Source organism: Pseudochaenichthys georgianus, chromosome 13, assembly GCF_902827115.2.
Source record: "Pseudochaenichthys georgianus chromosome 13, fPseGeo1.2, whole genome shotgun sequence".
In the NCBI taxonomy this organism is placed as follows: domain Eukaryota; kingdom Metazoa; phylum Chordata; class Actinopteri; order Perciformes; family Channichthyidae; genus Pseudochaenichthys; species Pseudochaenichthys georgianus.
The window spans coordinates 30761525-30784374 of NC_047515.1; the positions used below are offsets into that span (position 1 = coordinate 30761525).

General features: G+C 40.8%; 1 protein-coding gene across 5 annotated transcripts in view; it reads right to left on the bottom strand.

The window, feature by feature from the left end:
• Nucleotides 1-22279, bottom strand: part of gria4a (glutamate receptor, ionotropic, AMPA 4a) — a 105510-nt gene extending 83231 nt beyond the window's left edge. For all 5 annotated transcript variants that reach the window (XM_034097322.2, XM_034097325.2, XM_034097324.2 and 2 more), the window contains exons 1-2: nt 22093-22279; nt 16908-17066 (exon numbers count right to left, since the gene is read on the bottom strand). In XM_034097322.2, coding sequence (XP_033953213.1) covers nt 16908-17066; nt 22093-22186 — 253 coding nt within the window. In that variant the 5' untranslated portion in view covers nt 22187-22279. The remainder of the gene's footprint in view (nt 1-16907; nt 17067-22092) is intronic.
• Between the last annotated feature and the right edge of the window lie 571 nt (nt 22280-22850).

Genomic DNA, 22850 nt, shown 5'->3' on the forward strand with positions numbered 1-22850 from the left:
AATATTACCTTCCCATATGGAGAATATTACTCTTGTATGCCATCTGTACTATCATCCATTCCCTCGGGCGTGTGACCGTTTGTGTGTGTCTGTGTGTGAGGAATAGAGCCTTTGGGAGAATGAGCGCAGCGAGATAAGGACATGTGTGAGTGGGCATGACTACAGTCATGTGGATGAGTGAGATGGAGATAGAAGAGTAAGTGCATGTTCAATGGTTCCAATACTTCACAGTCTGCATAACCCTGCCATGATAAGACACTGTAATAATCCCCACCTAGCTGATTGTTATAGTTGATGCTCGTTGTCGGTGCTTTAATGACTCTTTCACTGACAAACACAATTATAATGTTCCATGCAAACACTACAGCCAACAAGAACATTATTTTCTAGAGCATCAAGCAGAAACAATATACTGTATATATATCACACAACTGGCTTGCCTTGCACTAACACATACTGTATGTGTTTGGATAAAATAAATAGAGAGCTGTTGATACATTGATATACAGTTCTGAAGTGTCGCTTCGATACATCTCCTTCCTCTATCTTGCCCCTCTTGTTCTATCCTACAGCAGACACCAAACAGATTCATGAGCCCAATCTTTCTTTTCAAGTCTCACCTACTTACAAATACCATAACCTGTCTGATGCAATATTCCTTTTGCCTCCATATGTCAGTTATGTTTTACCACAAGCAGAGAAACAGAGAAAAAAGAATCACATAGTTGGCACCGCTGCGCTTCGAACTGAATGCTAATGTTTGCATACTTAAAACAATTATGCTAACCTGCTGATGCTTTGCCAGTATAGTGTTTACCATATTCACCATTGCAGTTGTGTGTTAGCATGCTCATATTTGCAAATTCAGAATTCATACAAAGTTGAATATGTGTACTTAATTTCAAGGCAACCCTTTTCAGAATTGTCAGAACATTTCTATCAAAACCAAACCATAACTCACTTGGGTGCTAGAGGACCAATCTGAGGGGATCACAGTAGTCACTAAGATGCAATGTTGGAAGATGTTAAGAGATATCACTGGATAAAAAAACACTGTAGATGAAATATCAGTCTCAAAAAGTGGTGGACCAACTAATATTGTCTGAGAGACAGCACAAAAAGACAGAAGAACAAACAAAGATGGAAGCGACAGAGCTTTATTTATAAGAAACATAAAAGTATACTTTTGCAGCATAAAAACACTCCTACACACAGTTTAACATTAAGCTATGGGAAATCTATCGCTGTATATGTGTAATTACTGCAATGACAACTATTGCAATCCAGGGTCTCAGAGTTGTGTGTTTCCATCCAGCTGCTCAGTCACCAGACAATAATAACTAATAATGAACAGTATTTAAATACTAGAACAATGGACGAATGGATGGATTAAAACCTAAAATTAAAAACATAACTCTAAAAAAATATATATATATATCTTGTACGAAGTACTTATGTACTTACAGTCAAGAACATGCTAAATAACTCTGGAGCAGACCGTGTGCAGTGCCCTCTACCTTGAGAAAAATGTGAGAGTACACAAATAACAGCAGTGGGGTCCTCCAGGCAGTTGGTGATCCCATTTAGCAAGCACCCTCTGGTGACTCCTCCAACTAAAAGGGCCCCAGATGGGAAGGCTCTGACCTTGTTTTGAACTTTTTTTTTTCTGCACTGCCAAGAGGTATTGTTGATGCTCAGATTTTCACACAGAGCATGTATGACACACTTGGGATTAAGTATGTTCTTATAATGTAAAGTATTAGTCATTTTTCATTCAAGCGGTAATTATTCACTTACATGATTATCCTACATGTAAGGGGAAATAAATGACCTGTAGTCCCATATGGTGTATCTCTAAATAACATTGAATGACTACTCTCTCTCTCGCTAGCTAGTTTTTGGCAAGAGTTCTTAGCTGCATCTTCCTGTGATACCATTTATCAGAAGGCTCGGAAATTAGCAAAACATACAGTAATGCCCTTTAAGGAACTTAAAGAGAGAATGTAGGAGAGCTGAGCAAAAAATAAATGGAAGAAAGACCAACTAAAAGTGTCTTTTAATATCCTTAAAAGTCCGATACTATACCATCAGCATACATTTAAAAAGCATGCAAGGTATTTCTTTATTTTTTAAATTTAATTGGTAATAGCTGCCACAACCCTGGGGTATAATTTCAGTCAATCAACTCAGTGCTTAACCTTCCACCAGCCAGCATATAAAGGATCCCCTGAGAGATGTGAGCAGTTTCTTAAACAGAATCGATGACATTAGGGTCCTTATCACACCTGTGACCATAACACTTCTCATCTGACAATGAAGTCTCTGCCAGTCAACTTACTTCAAACTAAGTTTAATGCCAGAAGATTACACCACCAACATTTTTGAAAGCTATAATTCAAGCTGTTGGCCCACAATGCAATGGGCACTCTAATATCAAGTGCTCATTGTCAACTGGCTCTGTCCCACACAGCTTTATAAAATCCAGTAGTGCAACCTCTGCTGGAAACACACTGTACCCTTTTACGTTAAAACCTAACTTTAAAAATAAAAGGCTTTTGCTTCTCAATTAATCTCACAGAAGTTAAATAAATGAAAATGACCTGCCCAGAAACAGCTCGAGTAAGGGATGATCTTTTGCTTGTAACTAATTTTGGGCTTGTTTTATTTTAGTTAAGCCTAATATGAGTTTTGCATTTGATACAGTTGACCACAGTATACCTATGAATGATCTTGAGAACTTTGTTGGTATTATAAACATTACGTCTGCCTGGTTTTGCTTCTCCAACAGATCCTTCTCTATTGTAATGAAGAAATTACCCTCATCCTGTGCCATCCTTCCATGTGGTCAGTTCTTGGCTTTTAACTACTTTCTATTGATAGGCTTCCTTGTGGACATAATAATCCATATAATATACATTTCTACTGTTATGTATACTGTATATGTAACAAAGACATGGGTATATATAGGTTATCTCCATGTTATCAAATACTCAATGTCACAAGACGTGTGCCCTTTGACTGTGAGCACCCAAGCCATTACCCAACTAGCGGGGAACGTTCTCACAACTTTGGCTAACATTACCTACAGGTTCTAATAAGGTTTTAAAGAAACGTTTTAATCTGATGTTTAAAGAAACTTTTTAGGATATTTATTTTTTCAAATAATGTTCCTATAAGGTTTAAGGTTAACTAAGACATTCAGAGGATGTTTTGAGGATGTTATTGAGGCCTGAGATGAACGTTTTTTTATAAAATGTTGCTTTAATGTGATATGTTAACAAAGGTGGAACGTTTTGCCTGCAACATTCTAAGGATGTGTTTTGGACGTTGTTGGGTAACTAATTAAAGGTGTTCTTTATAAAACATTCCCTCAATGTTACATGATAACCAAAGAAGAACATTTTGAAAGCAACATTTGGATAATGTTTTCAGGAGGTTATTCTTTTTTTATAAAACGTTGCTGTGATGCGAGATATTAACACGGTCATGGTCAATGTCAGATTTATTTGTAGTGCGCTTTAAAAAACAAACTTGTTGCATTTGTTTGAAAAGGATGTTTAAACAAATCTGATGTCACCACTTTTTCCTTTCTTTTTAAAAAAAAACAAGCATGCAATTCATGATATTGCATGTTTGCGTAGGCATGTCTGAGTTCCCAGCTAGACATTGTTGGTTCTAAAAACATTCTGAGAATGTTACCATTCATTGTTCTAGGAATGGTTTCATCGAGAAGTTTTATTTTGGTTCCTAGAATGTACTTCTGAAAGGGAGGATAACGTTCTCTAAAACATTCTTAAAATGTTTGGTGATAACATTGTTCGAACATTATACCCCAAGTGTTTTTGTTGTTTATGCACATATCTCTATGGTCACATGGATCGAGTAACAATTAGAAAACCAAAGACAGACATATAGAAGAACGGACCGACTATCACTGCCTGTCCCTGAAACCCCTGTTAGTGTTTGTATGTGTTTGTTTCTACTGTGTGTGTCTCTCTCTCCCCCCCACCTGCCTGCTGGTCTGCTCAACACGGCTGAGAGCAATCTCCAATCAACCACACCTGCAACCTGCTCATCAGCCACACTATGAAAGCCTGCAGCCTGCACTCATTCCCTGCCGGATTGTTGCCGTGGACGGTTTATTGCGTGCCGCTCTAGCTTTTTGCCAGCATATTCTTTGACAACTTTACCTGCTTTTGCCTCACACTCATTTGTGTGTCTCTCCCAGGAGGAATCCAAGGCCTTCCACACTCCCAAGACCAGCCAGGTCTCTCTACCCTGGAACAACTGTTTCCCACTGCTGCCATAACCACCCTCCACTCCCAGCTCCCCTTTTCTAATAAACAAATGTTACTTTCACCAGCTGATTCCGAGTCATCCTTTTACATGTGTTAGTAGTCAAATTACAATAGTTACAATCATCCTAAAGACCACAGTGGTCAGTCCAGTTACCCAGGAATTTTGAGTTAAACAATTACAGGAATATTATGTCTTTGTTCTAATAATGTAAACATATTTTTGTAAATTGTTACCATAGAACATTTACATAATTTTTTTAACATAAAGCATGTTATCCTTCTCTAAAATAATAACATTCTTGCAACATAAACAAATCTAACTTGCAGCTGAAAACGTTTTAAGAACAGTAGGGCATAATGTTCTAACAATGTTATCAACAATGTTTTTATCCTACCTTTCAGAAGAACATTCCGGTAACCAAAATAAAAGCTTCTGCTGAAAACGTTTTATGAATAGTAGGGCATAATGTTCTAACAATGTTATCAAAAACATTTTAGGAAGGTTATCACCAAACATTTTAAGAATGTTTTTAGTGAACGTTATCCTACCTTTCAGAAGAACGTTCTGGGAACCAAAAGATAACTTCCTGCTGAACACATTCCTAGAACAATGAATGTAACATTCTCAGAATGTTTTTAGAACAAAACATTTCTAGCTGGGTAGATGGGTGACCAAAACTAGTGATAGGAGAAGTATGTAGAAGAAGCAATATTTAAAGCCAAAAGATTAAGTAAAACCCTAATAAGACATATCTTGGTGACTTTAGATTGCACATCCAAGCACAAGGGGAGTCTGCAACTTGATTCCAATGTGCCTGGTCTTCCAACCCTGCTCACTGGGTTTTGTTTTGCTTTTCTTTGCATGTTTCTCTTTGATGAGAGAAGGACAACTCCTCAGGTACCTCCTTGTGAGGCAGCAAGTTGCAGATCGCCTCACTGCTGCCTCAGAAGGAGGAGTTTCAGGAGGCTGAATGAAAGAACATGCTAGTCCAAAATGCAGACAATCACCAGTATCCTCCCAGTACAAACACAGACCAGTTTCTTTTGTGATGATACAGGGATTTCTTCATGTTTCTATCCCTGCAAAGATAAGAAGGCAGACACACAGAGAGCTCTGGGGTAAAAATAGAAGCAAGGGAGGGTCCATCCATCACTGGGAATGTCTGAAGGGCCAAATCAATTGTGTGCGTGTTTATGTGTGTGTGTGTGTGTGTGTGTGTGTGTGTGTGTGTGTGTGTGTGTGTGTGTGTGTGTGTGTGTGGGCGCGTGTGTGTGTGTGTGTGCGCGTGTGCATGTGCATGTGCCTGCGCATGCCAAGTGTTTGTGTGTTATTTGATGCACTCAACTACCACAGCAAGAAGAGCCAGAATGTGAGTGGGCAAACCGTGATGTGACTTTTGAAACATGGACGCACGCACGCACACACACACACCGACACACACAGGAAACTAGTGAGCTTAAGGAGATAAATACCAATGCTGTCAGAAAGAAATTGACCTCTACAGCCAGTAAACACACAAACAAGAACATGTCCAAACATACACAGCAGCCATCTCTCTGTCTCGCATAAAGGTTAGATGTCTTGCTTCAACTGCATTGTAGTTTGAGATGGTGTGAGTGTGTGTGCATACATGTGAATGCCTCTATGTGAATCTGCTCCCTTGATAATCGCCACGCAGTGCATAATTAATTATTTTCCTATTTCCATGAGAGCCTTTCTCTCTCTTCCTGTTGCTGCTCTGATCAGTGTAATAGCTTGTTGCTTTATACTCTGTCTCTTCCTATTTGAAAGTGTGATTAATTACTTGCTGGTTAGATAGGAATCTATTACCCTTGCTGAATACCAATGGGCCATGGAATGGATGAATGGGTCCAAGGGTGTGACTGGCTTTGAGGTTTAGGAACATCTCTCAATGTACTAGGTATGCCACCAGAGACCAACACACACGTGTATGCACACAAATGCAGATGCTTGGCAACTCCAGAGAAGGACACAGATTGGGGAAGAAAGTGAATCGGCATTGGGCTTTTTTGTGTGTTTTTAAGTGCATTTGTGTGGTGTGTGTGTGTGTGTGTGTGTGTGTGTGTGTGTGTGTGTGTGTGTGTGTGTGTGTGTGTGTGTGTGTGTGTGTGTGTGTGTGTGTGTGTGTGTGTGTGTGTGTGTGTGTGTGTGTGTGTGTGTGTGTGTGTGTGTGTGTAAAGGTCATGCCTCTCATCTCTAAGTGAGCCTCGGTGAGTGGACCGAGTGGCAGCACTCATCAATATTAACTAAAGCCCTTCCTTTCATCCACAACATAAATCCATGGAAACAAACAAACACACATGCATGAGGGTTTGTGTTTGAGAGGGGCAGGCTTAGATTGTACGGTGAGCCTTATGATTACAAATAAATGTCCTAATAAACTGTAATGCATTAAAACAGTGCTATTTACAATATATCATTGATTGTAATTAATTCAATTTCCAGCTTGCGAGAATGGCGGACAGAGATAGGTAGAGCAAAGCAAACATAGGGACATAAATGTACTGTAAGTGACAGATGTGATGCTTCAGCAGCTGATGTGTCAGTTTGAGTTTAAATAAATTAACTAAGCGCACATCACAGCTTTTGTCCTACACCAAAAGCCACTTAACAGCTAACGAGTAATGAGACAGCGCAATGATAGACAGAGGTGGGTGTTCAACAGAGACCTGGATAAAAACAAGAGGAAGGAAATACTCTAAATAAAGAGAAACATGGTGAACATGACTCCAGGAAATTGAAGGTGAGAATTGAAGCAGTAGAAGCAGAAAAGTGAGACCAGCAAAGCAGCAAAGCACCATGTTTGTTTGTGATTATGCCCGAGTGCATGCTTGTGCTTATAAGCGTAAAAAAGTGAGAAGAATGAAAGGGAAGAGAAGAAAGACTGTGAATGGAAATTCTTTGATCATGAACATGAAAAGAACAGCAGCTAAGCCAAAGAGTGAAGAACAACAAGAAGACTTGAGAGACAATTACTCCATTCAGTATAAACACCCCTGTGTTTTGCTTAAGCGATGGGCAACACTTAAAATCCGCTGTCATCTCTTCTCATGCTTTTCATCTTACAACTACAGAGTGGAAAACAAATATCTGTATCAGATATCATGCCCACTGGGAAAATAGAGGTCTTAATGAAACACATTAGACGAAGGCACCTGAGGCTGTATATGTGTATATACAAGTCTGTAGGTGTGGGTCACCATGTGGGGTAAGAGACAGCCTCCAGGGAATGTGGTGATTCATTGAGACACAGTGGTCTTACAATATTAATAACTGTTCATTAAAGAGGAAAGTAAATAGGTTGCTGACAAAGGATTCATATCCACTTGGAGAAAGAAACCTCTCCATCCTTCTGATTGACGTGTTACTTTAATATCACTCGGCTGGCGCAGACAAAACACTGCAGCATGTTGTGGGAGGATTTTACTTAACCAGCTTCAGGCTTGCTACTCTATAAAACCTGAAACACGACTGTCTCACTGTGTCTTATCTTGCCTCAAGGAACTACAGATCCACAAAAAAGAATTTCATTAATACGGTATCATTGCGGCTCAGTATGACTCCATAGATGTCTTTTCATCTTCATCCTAATAACTAAAACCCTTTGTTCCTATACCACAAGATTATGCACTGCAACATATTTCAAACTAACACCTTTATCTCCAAAATATTTATGATGGTATAGGTCTTTAAAAAGTCATAACATTAATATGTTATAACCATAGCTGCCTGTGTTGGCTTAACTACATAAGACAGCGTTCAATATTTCTAGATAGGGTAATCTTGTACACTGCATTGAACTGTATTGAATTTCTGCTGATGCGAATGGCATATGTTGGCAAAACAAGATGATCATTTTCAACATTGTTTTGTCAGCGGGTCACTTTGTCAAGGGAGTAATGGAAAAATTAGAAACAGTTATTGTAAGCCTCTGAATAACAAAAGAGCTGGGGATGACATGCTGAAGACCATCAACTCTTTAACAAGGTAATACAATGTCCTGTGCCCTGCTCTTGTGTGGTAAACTACTCACACCATGTGCAGCATTAACTCAAATTAAAGTTGAAATTACAAATGAGTGTTTTTTTTATTATTATTATGAGTTTGTGTGGCTGCTCTTTAAACAGATACACTAGCTGTGTTTCATTACCAAGAAAGTTGCTGCTCAAGGAGCGCTTGCCGTATTGAACTCCACTTGCTGTCACGATATAAAGGATTACAACTTTAAGATGACAACTAGAACATTGCTCCCAGCTTGGTCCTGTTCTTAGAAATTGAAAAAAAGTGACTCCATGTGTATTTGCCCAACAGGCAATAAAGAAAAAACAAATTACTGAAAATATAGTTTGTCAAAATTCTTGAGCTTAATGCAGCCCGGGCATCATTGCCTTCAGCAATATAAGTGGAAAACAAGAACATTTACTGCTTTTAAAAAACTCTTTCCCTATTGCAAGTGCCTTAAGACGTCAGTTTTATTCCACGGCGGTAGACTTTTTAATGAAAGAAGTGCGACACAATGAGAAACAGTCGGTTTTATTGTACCACTAAATGAAATCAAATTACCTGGAGCAAATGAGTGGATTCACTGCGACATGCTGCGACATGCTTGCTGTTTGGTCATTACTGCTGATGCTAGAATAAAAAGCTGCAACAGAGCGATTCTTTAGGGAGCACTCAGCACTCCATAGGAGCCACCATGCACGGAGGCGCACACACACAAACACACAAACACACCTAAATACAGTTCAGCATTTGATCATCAATGGATCAGAAAATGAAAAGGTTTGCAAGTTCCATGACCCCAATGATGCTGAAGTATACATAAAATATCAATTCATTCCTTTAAATATATATGACTGTAGACTTCCCTTACATACCTAAGAGCCATACGTAATCAGATTGTGCATGTTTTGCTTCATCATGTTCCAAAAATATGTTTTATTAGTATTTATGTATTCTAAGAACATCATATTTGCAATAACTATGTCTGTTTTAGATTTGTAGTCTACAAGTAATTTACAAGACAGGAACTCCAGCTGTGCTGTTACTTTCCTCCATACCTTCTAAATGTTATTTTTCCTGTCTTAGCAATTGTTACCAAACTCATAACTATGTATGTCTGGGGACATTTAAATAACCTTCTTTGTGAAACTAGTGTTTTTTCAAATTGTTAGTCTGGTAATAAAAACATATATGCAAACTCTGTATTTGATAAAAGTATTGCAAGAACAAATAAATACTAGGCTGCAATGCATCTCTAAATGTGTTGTTGTTCTTACAACTGTTCATTAAAACTGTACCAAAAAATTACTTCAACTGACTGAAAAAGAACATAAAAGCATTTAAATGACAGCGTTAATGCCTACTGGTGACTGACAAATGACTGCTCCACTAAAGGCACCTGTAAATGTGAGTTTAAGTTAAATCCATTATTCCCATGCAATTAACACTCAACCAGATAATGTATCTTAATGCCGTGAAAAGCATTTAGGTTGCAGTGAGAGGCAGCCAGACTTTCAGTTTGCCAGTAACATGAATAAACGAAGGCTTGCTACAAAAATAAATCTCCTTGCCCTGCCAAGGTTTCAGATATAATTTCACTCTATTTTCCCGAGTGTGTCCATTAAGAAGACATATAACCGCGCACAACATCACCAATAAAAATGATGGTACAGTGACATTATTGAACTTCTCAAATCATCTACAAGACGACTGAGCCATTTAACGAAAGAAGTGAGCAAGCAAAAGGCAATGAGAAATGCTGTACAGTATGTGAGGAAGTTGGAAATATATACGGACAGGGTGGCAAATCAATGTGTACACGTATCAGAGAGAGGGAGACTGTACAACATGGTATTTGCACTTGAGTGTGTAGGTGGGTGGTGCTGAGTTGTAGCAGTGTGTGCCAAGAATCTATTTAATCAAATCTCCAAGCCTGGACATGTAGAGTGAATGCGAAACACTGATGATGAACTCTCTGAAAGTGTGTGTGGGTATACATGTGTGTCCTAATGGTCATTATTGTATAAACACCCGTTCAGCTAGCTAAACCAATGATGCTGTCATGTTCTTGTCAACAGGGGAATACAGACTGAAGGGTGTGTTTTCAGCTAAAGTCTTTAATGAGCAGGTGCTAAGAAAGGGTGCAAACAAGCCACTTCAAATCAACAGAGAGCTATTAAACTGCGATTGGTCGGTTGTAACAAGCAACAAAAAGGTGTGTTAGGTAGAGCACTTACAAATGAAGCTCAGCGCAAGTTCAGACAGGAAGACCCATCACTCCGTATTGCACGTCATGGCAATACTCGCTCCTTTCACTAGATGAGAGAGAGCGCCACTCCTTAGCCAACCTATCACTTCCCTCCATTCACAAGCCTAATTATCGCACCTGTTAATCCCTCTATATATGCTCTCCCCTTTTCTACCAGCTGTCTTTCAGGTGTCAACGCGCAACCCTCCTCCACCCCTTCGCCTCCTGCTTTCAACTCCATGCATGCACACACATGCATTTCCAAACATTTGGACTACCTATGTTGCAAATGTATTATCTTTTCAATTTACACACGGCATCTATTGCACGTCTGTCCGTCCTGGGAGAGGGATCCCTCCTCTGTTGCTCTCCCTGAGGTTTCTCCCATTTTTCCCTTTAAACTGGGTTTTCTTCGGAAGTTTTTCCTTGTACGATGTGAGGGTCTAAGGACAGAGGGTGTCGTATTGTCATACTGATATTCTGTACACACTGTGAAGACCACTGAGACAAATGTAACATTCGTGATATTGGGCTATATGACTAAACATTGATTGATCGATTGATTGAACTCAGGACCAAGCTTAACCTTCTCCCTTCCAACCGGACCTAACCACTTATCACCACCACCAGTGTCTAGACCCGGGGGGGTTCATCGGAAACGGTTCTTTCCCTTCCCGAATGACATCCTACAAAACCTGGGCCTAATCGCCAAACACCATTTCGTTCTTTTGTTATAAACTATCATTATGTTTCATTTATATAATGTGACGGATAATAAACATGTATTACATACATCACGTCTCTCCTGATTGAAATGATATATGATGCAAGGGATTTATGGGAGTCCTACATTTCTATGGTATGTGAGATTATTTAAAATGTAATTTATAGCATCAGATCTGCTCATTTATAGTACTACCAAAACACTACTGTAGATGCAGAGTTTGTGATCTGGCCATATTGGCTTTAATTCCCACATTATCTTCGTAAACACTTTATGTATTAGCTATTTGATATTATAAGTAGACTCAATGTATCAGGAGTTATATCCAGGTATGTTTTAATAGTATTTTATTACTAGTTGAATACTCAATTTTGATTTAATATTTCTGAGGTCTGCTCTTTTTTGTAAGCAGACCGCTGCTAAGGCTAGTGTCAGAGATATATGTGTAATGTGTGTATCTGTAAAGCGCTTTGAGCACTGGAAAAGCGCTATAATAAATGCAAGGAATTATTATTATTATTATTAATTATTAGAGATGGGCAAAAAGAACATTAGTTTTCCTACATCACAAAACGCAGTGGAAAACATTTTGAATATGTATTTCTATATTTGTAGAGAGCATGAAACTTTGGATTAATGATTTCTAAACTGTACCCAGTAAAGAAACGAAAAAGAGCAAGAGAGAAGGAAAGAGTTTAAAAGACTCAGAAAGCTAGACCACATACATTTGCAGAAGAAGACAGAAGGGAAGTAAATAAAGGGAACATGGCATGTGCTTTTACAGTGTTTAAAGACTGGTTAATGGAAAAGTAAATGTGAACAGACTTGGACAATTAGAGAACATTTTGATCAGTGTTGACGTCATGTTACTGTAGGTCACGTTGCTGTCCTAGCAGTCAATGGTACGCAGTGGAACAGACCATTTTTTCGAAACAGAAGCAATACGATGAATTTCAAATGAATATTGTGAGTCAAGCCGTTGATTTATTTAGAATGTAGTCGTGTGATTAGCTGCTCACCCGTAGGTGTTCTTTTCTCATTAATGACTGGCACGCTGCACTTTACTCTTAACTTGTGTGGTCTTTTTACGTAAAAAGGAAAGACGACTGCCCTTACAAATGTCGAGTTTACATTCATTCAACAACCAAGTCTTTCATTAACTTTCTTTATATTGTCTTCTGATATGAACAGTCTTTAGGGGCATAAGAAACATGAAACACAACAAGCGCTAGCTGAGAAATCCCTCGTGGAATCTCCTGGCATACCAGGCAAGGTTACATTGAGGTGAAGTGTAAATATTTCATTAGAACATTATATAAATGCAAATACAGTAATTGATGAAATGAGTGCATCTAACTTCCATTCCTAATTCAGAAGCCTTATCGTCTCCACATATCTGAATTAATTAATTGAGTCCTTAATTAACAATGGGGGGACAAAACAAGACTGACACCTCAAGGAGATTCTGACTCTGACCGTCAGGCTGCAAAGATAATCAGGTGCAGCCTGCATGTAAATGCAATCTGTAGCCGTCAATAATACATAAACAGTATTGATTTGTGAATGATTCCCTATAAGTGCAATCTGTATTAACTCCAGATAACAAATGAGGGTATGCATCACTACAATAATCAACCACCAAAACCAAGACACCACACTACACATCATAATCATTATTACAACTGCTGTACAATAGGTACTGTTTGTAATCATGTCATTTGTCTTAGTTTTGGTCATCCCACATATCAAGAATCACATACAGCCATGGCGGCACATCGTTGAGCCTTTTAAGCTCTGGCACCACAAACCTGGCATAACCACCTCTTTGTTACAAATCCTTTCTTCTCCATTTCTTTCTCCTCCGTGCCTAATTCACCTTATCACTTTCTGTCTATCTTCATCACGCTCTGTCTCAGCGGATGATCCTTTGCACCTCAGTGACACACACGTTTTCACACATGCCTTCGGGATTGACAGAAATGTCACCACTCATGCGTACACACACACACACACACATTCGCTGTGGCTTTTGGTCATGCTAATCCATGTACATTATTTTTCTATAAGCCAGTGAATAGAGACGCATCAGTGAGCCCAGGAGAATAGTGTGCTTCTCTGGCAGAGACACACACACAAAAACACAGATGCCAACACATCGAGAAGAACGTCAGACACAAACACACACCAACACAGATATAAGCATATATATACTACAAAAGACACAGACTCAAAGGTATACGCTTGCAAGCAGGGTACCACAAAGAGAGATTGACAGCCAAAGAGGATATATGAATGTGTGACCCTGGGACAAGGAATTGGGTTGTATTCCTCTGTGAATATGGAAAACGATGGGGACCAGGGATTTTTATGATCCGTTCAGGCTTCCTGAATAATAGAATAAAGAGGAACTAGCCAAGGTCAGAGGCAGGATTCCCAATTCTAATTCTGAGCATTGCTCACCACCCCGAGCAAGAGCCAGGGATTAATTTAGAGATCCATTCACCACGCCTGTGGAGAGGGGAGAGACGGAAAAACAGGATGAAGAATAGAGGAGCTGAGGAAGATGGGGAGACAAGGTGGAGAGTGACAGGGAGCCAAATGAAGAGAGATTGACAAGTGTGATGGCAAGTGGAAAAGAAAGAGTTGTAGAGAGGGACAGAGAAAGATAAAAAGTTAGAGAGAAAGAGAGACCGAGAAGAGGTTACACTTGTTATGTGAAGCCTGCAAAGAGACAGCAGAGGGTTCTCCAATACGAGCTTCATTTCCCTAACACTCCTCCCTCATGCCCCAATGCCTGCAAGAGTAGTCAACCCCAGTGGCTGATTATCACGCTGCATCAAGGTGTCACAGCACTGACAGCCAGAGGTGTCCAGTGGTTATCCAAAGTGTGTTTAACATGAATATGTGGAACCAGAAATAAATAAATACCCGATCGCTTCAGGACACTTTTAATTTTAAAATTATATAATTTGTGTGGTGTGTGAGTTGGTGTGTGCGCGTGTGTGTGTTACTGTCAACAGCATAAGATACAGTAGTTAACAGAAGATTTAACCAATTTTATATGAATCATTTTCGGAAATAATTTAGAGTTATCATATTCAGGATTTATGGTTCCCTCGGTTTATGTTTGACTGCACATCGTGAACTTTGTTGTTCCTCAACCTCTGGAAGGTTATTGTTGTTTAGGTGAATATAGAATAATTAGTAAAGGTAAAAAGAGAAAGGAAGGTTTCTGATGCTCAGTGTAAAACATCTATTAGCCATGCTTTTTGGAACATACATACATTGTTTTGAACATTTAAAACTGATTGTGCCTATCTTTTCCCTCGAGCAAAACCATTTGCTCATCACTAATAACGTCATACTCCTCCCTTTACATTATACCAAACCTACTTAATGAGTACTTAATGTGTAGCTTCCCACTCAAGCAACTTAAGAGTCAACAGAAATAGATGCCGCATGTGATCATATTGTAGGTGGGAGGTATTAAATGGTCTATTCATTTTCCAATCACTGTAGGTGGTATTAACTAGTCAGTTCATTCAAGTGTGGCTACGTCACAGGGGGCAGGAGACAAACACTGATTTTTGATTCTATGTAATACATTATTACCGTCCAGGGATGTAAAATGTAAAATTGTATTTTAATCAGGCATAACACAACATATATTGATTGCTAGATTGTATTCACGTTCCTTCAGACTTTGAAGCACTTTGAGAACCACTTATTTGGGATTTTCACTAGGAGCAGCTTGTGAGCTTTCATTTACAAACAGAAAATACTGAAGGATTATTTTTTAAATACAATGATATTACGTCGCCGCAGTGGTTGATTTATTAAAGTTTTAATAACATAAGAAGATGAAACAATACAGTACAATCACTTGAAAACGTCCCTTAAAATAAGGTTGATTCACAAAAGGGCATTGTAAATGAGAGGATATGATATGATACCCCTGAGGGACATTCAGCTTGTAAGTGAAGTGCAAAAAACAGTGCCCTGTCTGAACACCTTAAGAAAGGGAACTGATTAAATAAACAGCTCAGTCGCACTTCTATAACTTTTAACTTTGTGTTGTGTCAAAGTAACTAAAAACCTAAGGCAAAGCAAGAACATTACACAACCAATATCTTTTAGAGATTTCTTCTCATCTGAGAAACAGTCTGAGAAACCTACCAATTTAAAAGGAAATAAGATCAGTGTGGCATACACCAGTGTCACTCATTGTGGTCCAGCAACTAAATGTTGCTGCGTAGTGAAGAGAGGGAAAACAATAACGTAAAAGTGTAGGACGACGTGAACTGGCGAGCATTTGGTTAATACTATTCTTTCTCTGATATGCAAAAGACATGCCCCAACAGAAAGGGGATAGAGTCAAACACTTAATATAAGAGATAGTCGGGAGTCACTCGGGCATACACCTATTCCGATGTTTGCTCACAACCCTACAGAGTATCAGGATTTCCCTGATTTCATAGAATTGATAGACAAGACAATGGCAAATCATTTGGTGTCAAAACTTGATTCAAAAGCCGTTAATGGCAATATTTTGAATATAAACTCAATATAAATAGGGAACCTGATGTCATTAATAAGCTTTATGAAGATCTTGCTATAATCTTGGCATGAAGCTGTGCAGTGAGGACGGAGCGGCACCAAGTGGAAACCTGCAGGGGTCCCACAGCAAAATCTGGACCAGAGAGGCCAAATAAGAATGTTAATACCAACGCTAACAAAAACCACTTACTGTCTGGCACATTATATCAGGTCAACAGGATGTATGAAGATAAGATCTAGGTTCCCAGAGAACAGCAATGTACACTGAACGACTAGCTGTCAAGAGATTACTTTACATTACATGTCACTTGTTAGTCGCTTTTATCCAAAGCGACTTACATACTCAATACTGTGGACAATCCCCACAGGAGCAATAAGGGGTGAAGTGTATTGCCCAGGAACACAACGACATGCTGACTGCAGTGGGGTTTGAACCTGTGACCCCCTGATCCGAACACCAACACTCAACCCACTGCACCACACGCACCACCGAGAGATCATTGATGACTAAAGTACCAACTGTTCTGAACACAAATTACTCATTTTGACCACTGTCTGCTGCAATTCCAAGACTAACTTTCTATATATAAGCTAAAATAGCGTTGGGTAATATTTGCTCTTTTTGCAGATGGGATGGATACTGCCAAGATGTTAATAATATATAAAGGAGCAGAGGTAAGATATAAAGAACAGTATCAGCCAGAATGTGGGATAAATACACCACTAACATTGTCTCTAAATAGATTTGCAGTGAGAAATGTGTTTATAAGAATGGTTCAAATGCATTTATTAAAAATTGCAATTTGTATAGCAACTGTTGCAGAAAAGTGTGTTTTCACATGATGTCCACCAAAGAAGGCAAGGCAAGTTTATTTATATAGCACCTTTCAACACAAGGCAATTCAAAGAAGGCTACAACAATACATTTTCAGTTTGATCCTTTAACAACTTGAGTTGCTAATTAATCAATCTGAACCCAACACAAATTTAGAAACATAGATAGTGTAGGCTTTTAGTTTAAGCCTCATTTTCAGTGATACATATTCATGTACTTACATGCATTGGTGACGGCGAAGCTGTTGGCTGTCTCTATGTTGTCGACATGCGGGACCAGGTTAAATGGAGCCTCCGTAGCATTAGGGCTGGTGTTGTGGAGGAAGATAGCTAGTCGAAACGCTGTATACTCCTGATCAGTATTCCTAATGAACAACCCACCTAGAGAGAGGGATAAGGGTACGGGGCAAAGAGGAGGAAAAGGACGATGGTGTGAAAAAGGAAATTAGTCATTGTAGGGGGGAGAGGGGTCAGATGGGAGCGGGCGAGAGAGGGTGAGAGACAGCAAGAAGAAGTGTAATGTGGGAAAAGAAAGATAGATAGGGAGGGAGGGAAAAAACATAGGAGAGAGAAGAATGCAAAGATCTTCGTTAGCTTGGTCACGAAAGGTAATTTGTGTTTTAGCACATCCTCACCCACACAAACATAAAAATGAACCCAAAGATGGATACCGACACTGCACATTCAAAGAGATAATGACTTGGAGAGGACATAAAATAAAACAGAGGAGTAGTGTCGAAATAGACGGTGTAATAATAATAATACATTTTATTTCTATAGCGCTTTTCTTGAACCCAAAGACGCTTCACATTTGGGAGGGAGGGTAGACAAACAAAACAAAAACAAAACCAAAAAGAAACAAAGAAACAAAACAGTAAAGCAGTCAGGAGGAAGTTGGTTGAGAGGGGGGGGGGGCTTATGGATACAGAGTTGAAGAGGTGGGTTTTGAGGCGGGACTGGAACAGGGTGAGGGACTCAGACTCACGGAGGTCTTGGGGGAGGGAGTTCCAGAGCTTCGGGGCTGCCACAGAGAAGGCTCTGTCCCCGAAGCTCCGGAGTTTGGCCTTGGGGCAAACCGGCTGAGGTGGATCTGAGGGACCGGGGTGGTTGGTAGAGGACGAAGAGGTCAGTGAGGTAGGGGGGGGGGGGGGGGGGGGGGCAGATGGTGGAGGGCTTTGTAAGTGAGGACCAGGAGTTTGTAATGGATGCGGTGTGAAACGGGGAGCCAGTGGAGTTCTTTGAGGACCGGGGTGATACCATGATTTGGTGTGGGTAAGGAGTCTGGCGGCTGCGTTCTGGACACGCTGGAGTCTATTGAGGGATGTAGTGCTGATGCCGTAGAGGAGTGAGTTGCAATAGTCAAGGCGGGAGGAGATGAAGGCGTGAATGAGTCATTTGGCTGCGGGGCGGGTGAGAGAGGGACGGAGTTTGGCAATATTGTGGTGGTGGAAAAAATGAGGTTTTTACAACTTGGCGGATGTGGGGCTCGAGGGAGATGGTGGGGTCAAATATAACGCCAAGGTTGCGTGCCTGGGTGGAGGGGGAAACAGGGGTGCCATCAATGGTGACTGTCAGGTTGGGTTTTTGCTGAGGGTTGATTTGGAGCCGATGAGGAGGAGTTCAGTTGTATTGCTGTTGAGTTTGAGGAACTTGTGTTACATCCAGGATTTTATCAGACAGGAATCGATGAGGGGGGGGGGGGGTTGTGGGGGGATTTGGTGCTGAGGTAAATCTGTGTGTCGTCAGCGTAAAAGTGAAAGTCCAGGTTGTTGTGGCGGAGAATCTGACCAAGGGGGAGGATATAGATGATGAAGAGGAGGGGACCGAGTACTGAACCTTGGGGAACACCTTGGGTGACTGAAGCTGTGGCAGAGGAGTGGTTGTTGAGGGAGATGAAGTGGGATCTGTCGGAGAGGTAGGACTGGAGCCACCTGAGTGCAGTACCTTCGATACCGATATCGTGGAGTAGGGTAAGCAGGATGGAGTGGCTCACGGTATCGAAGGCTGCACTCAGGTCGAGGAGGATGAGGATGTTGAGAGAACCGGTGTCAGCAGAGGTGAGGAGGTCATTGAGGACTTTGATGAGTGCCGTTTCTGTGCTGTGGTGGGGACGAAAACCAGACTGAAGGGGTTCAAAAAGCTGGTTGGTTTGGAGATGGCGGTGGAGTTGTTTGGAGATGATGCGTTCTATTGTTTTTGAGGGAAAGGGGAGGTTGGAGATGGGGCGGTAATTACTGAGGGAGGAGGGATCCAGACCGGGTTTCTTGAGGATGGGAGTGACAGCAGCAGTTTTGAAAGCAGAGGGAACGGTTCCTTGGGACAGGGAGGAGTTGAAAAGGTTGACAAGGTAGGGGCAGAGGACAGGGAGGCAGGACTTCAGTAGAGGGGTGGGTAAAGGGTCAAGCGAGCAGGTTGTGGGTTTGGAGGACCTGATCAGTTTGAGTATTTCAGGGGGCATAACCAGAGTGAACTGGGAGAGGCGGCCGTGGGGAGGAGGGCTCGGGAGGTCCAGGGAGATGGGGGGAGAAATTGTGGTAGTGGATGTTGGGGGAGATGTATGTGTGTCAGATGCAGTGGATAGGGAGAGATTAATGGCAGTGATTTTGTCAGAGAAAAACTGTAGGAATGAACTGCATAAAGTGGAGGAAGGGAGGGTGTCAGCACGGGGTTTGAAGAGCTAAATGTGCAGGCTAAATAAAGGAGGAGCACGGGCCATTCAATAAGAGAGGAAGAGGGAATTGAGGTCTACTGTATGTGTCAGTTGCCCTTTAATATGGAGAGTATTCCTTAATAGGGCCCATCTGACATATTAAGAATTAGATGGGAGAGAAGAGATGATAAGAAGAAATAAAGCGAAGGTATTATTTAAAAGAGAATAGTTAAGTTAAGAAGGAGAAGAGGCATATTACTTCAGCTGCTTAAAATACTTTGACTCTTCTATTAATTTAGATGTCATGAGATCCTTTCAAATGTGTTCCCGAGAGTAACCACTGATATTGACACTTGAATGTAATGCCAATAACCACTCACATACACTGAAAATGTATCAAACATACTATTGATATAGATACTTCCCATTGACAACTGTCAAAGTCACCATGTAACTTAATCCACACCTCTTAACCATGACCTGCCCAGAGAGGAAAGGTGTTGTAGGTCAGGCCATTAGGGGAAGATAGGGTAACTTTAACCAAGCCATAATCAATGCATTGACAAAACATTCACGGCAATGCTAAAAGCTTAAATTGCTGGGAATATGTGTAGGTGAAGTCAAAGTCAGTATAAACAATTTCAATGTTGGGAAAGGAATGATAAACTGTCATTTTATAAATGTACGCTTGTCTCTTTGAAAAAGGGTAATCTTCTGTGTCTCATTTGTTTCACATTAATAGAACATGATGTTGTGTTATATTGCTGTGGATTTCACTGATACATTTGTTTGATACTAATCCTATATATTAGTTCTACATTGCTCCACATGGTAGGTTAAACTGAGCGGAAACAAACCGACTTGACTTAAGTTTAACTGAATCAGACTCAACCCAACAGAATTGGATTACAATGGCAGACTGTGAAGCTTTGGCATCGCATTGGGATAAACAGAAAGTGGAGGGAGGAAGGGAGGGTGGGAAAAAAATGACAGGGGAGGAGTCGGGAGGCAGATCATATTGAACAAAGCAACCATCACATAAAATGTCACTTATGTGTGTAACTTTCAGTGTCTCGTTCATGCTAAAAGTTTGTATCACCTTCATTTATTCTTTATCTGCGTTTCTTATTATGTGCCTTAATAGATCAGTCATCACAGAGAGCCACTAAACACATGCATGTTTGCATACAAAGGATCATTCAGGATTAATCTAGATTTTCCTGGGAATGATCAGAAATCTAAAGTGAATTTGTCTAGAAATTAAATATGTTTTTTGATTAGAATTCCACCTTGGAACACATAAAGACTTTATAAATATGTCCCAACATGACCATTTTGAAATTTGACTAATGCTCTCGTCTGTGTCAGTCTCTGTCTCTGTCTCTGTCTCTCACACACACACACACACACACACACACACACACACACACACACACACACACACACACACACACACACACACACACACACACACACACACACACACACACACACACACACACACACACACACACACACACACACACACACACACACACACTTGCAAAAAGAAACTGTCTGTGCTTCAACTGAAATTATACTTGTGTGCAATGCAGAGATATGCAAATGACTCTTTAAGAGAGAGCCGAGTGCATGATCATGTAAGCATATACGAGTGCTTAAGGAGGACGGTCAGTGGGAGAGAAGGAAAGAGTGCATGTGTATGCTTCTGCACGATCATGTACGTGCATGCATGCATGTTCACTGTGTGTGCACTATATGCTTTCCAGTACAAAAAGTGTGTACCGCATGCTGTACATTTATTAAAATGCATGTTTGCAGCTGTGTGCACAGTGTCCAGCATGTGTATGACTGCATTTGCATTCTGTACGTTTGCACATGCATGCTTGAAAACCTGTGCAAATAGGTGTGTGTGTGCCAAGCAGAAAATATTTAGCGTATTAAGTTTATTGGCAGCTGTAGGGAGAAGGAATCAAGGAGCTGAATCTCATTATAGGACCTCCCAGCTGCCCCCCACAAGGAGTGATGCAGTGCATTCATTATCACACACATGCCTACTAAGTGTGTGTGCGTTTGTGTGTGTACAAGAGAGAGGAACAGCTCCATGCATGTGGAGTCCCAATGCACTGAGCAAACCAACGATGATCAAGAATCAGTTAACTTTATCTCTGATCTAAAAGGCAGGTTGAAAAGACAGGTTTCCTCCGCACTGACATGAGGGTAACTAGAAAAGGGCAGAGAGAGAGAGAGAGAGAGAGAGAGAGAGAGAGAGAGAGAGAGAGAGAGAGAGAGAGAGAGAGAGAGAGAGAGAGAGAGAGAGAGAGAGAGAGAGAGAATGCTGCAGTGTCTAAACTGTGAAGAAGACTAGAAGGGTACAACGATTGTCGAAACATTCATGAGCCCCGAACAGTCTTTAAAATACACAAACATTCAAAAAAGAGACAGATGGAGTGAAAGTGTTCCTTTAAAAACACACAGCAGAGATAACACACCAATCCCCCCCTAACAACTAAAATGTATTGTATAAAGACAAGAAAGATAAGATGCACCAGAAGGTAAATGTGTTGTATATACTAGTGTGTGCTCTTGTTCCTTCATTCATGCGCACATTTCTCATTTTACATTGATTTTGTGTGTTGGAGCGTCCCGGTACATCCCCGTTCCCTGGTGACTGCTGTCCGCTAAAATCCTCTCCCATTCAGTGGAGTGTGTCAGCTCTGAGTGCCCGTGCGTAAATTCAGTAATCCTCCAACTCACCTAACTGCACTGAGCTGGGGAAAGCCCCCGTCACCAGCCCCATTAGGGCGGAATACACCCCGAGAAAGTGCCAAGACAAAATAATAATCCTCATTTTTCTTTCCTTCAATTCTTTTAGAAACTGTTGAGAGACATCGAGAGGGAGAGCGCGGGGGAGAGGTGCGCGAGAGAGAGAGATTGAGAGAGAGGGAGAGAGAGAGAGAGAAAAGGGCGTCAGAAAAAGGGGAAAAAAGGAAGAAAGATGAGAGAGAGGTTTTCCCGCGTTTTGTCCAGCAGTATTCCTATTCCATGGTGGGCTCGTTCCTTGCTTCCCCCGGAGTGTCCGCTCAGGAGAGAGTTGCGTGTCCGGTGCACATGTACAGACGGAGGCAGAGGAAGAGTGGGGAAACTCGCTAGAATGACTGGCTCGGAGAACAGCCTGCATGGAAGAAACGGACATGCGCGCCCCGTCTCTCCCTCTCTCTCTTACCCACTCAGCCTCCTTCTCTCTCTTCCCTCCTCTCCATACAACACTTTTCCCTCCCCTGTCTGCCGTCCTTAACTTGCTGTAACACCGAGCCTTATTGCTGCCAATTGATAAGGCTTTATCGAGTTGCATAGGGAAAGGAGTACAAAAAAAAGAGGAAACAAATCTGCGTAAGTGAGTGTGTGTTTTACTGTTTTTTTAGCACTACGTGTTCGTGGTCCCCTAAGCTTGACAGTGGAAATCTTAACAAGACTCCTATTTTGTATGCATCACCACTCGTCTAGATCTTTCA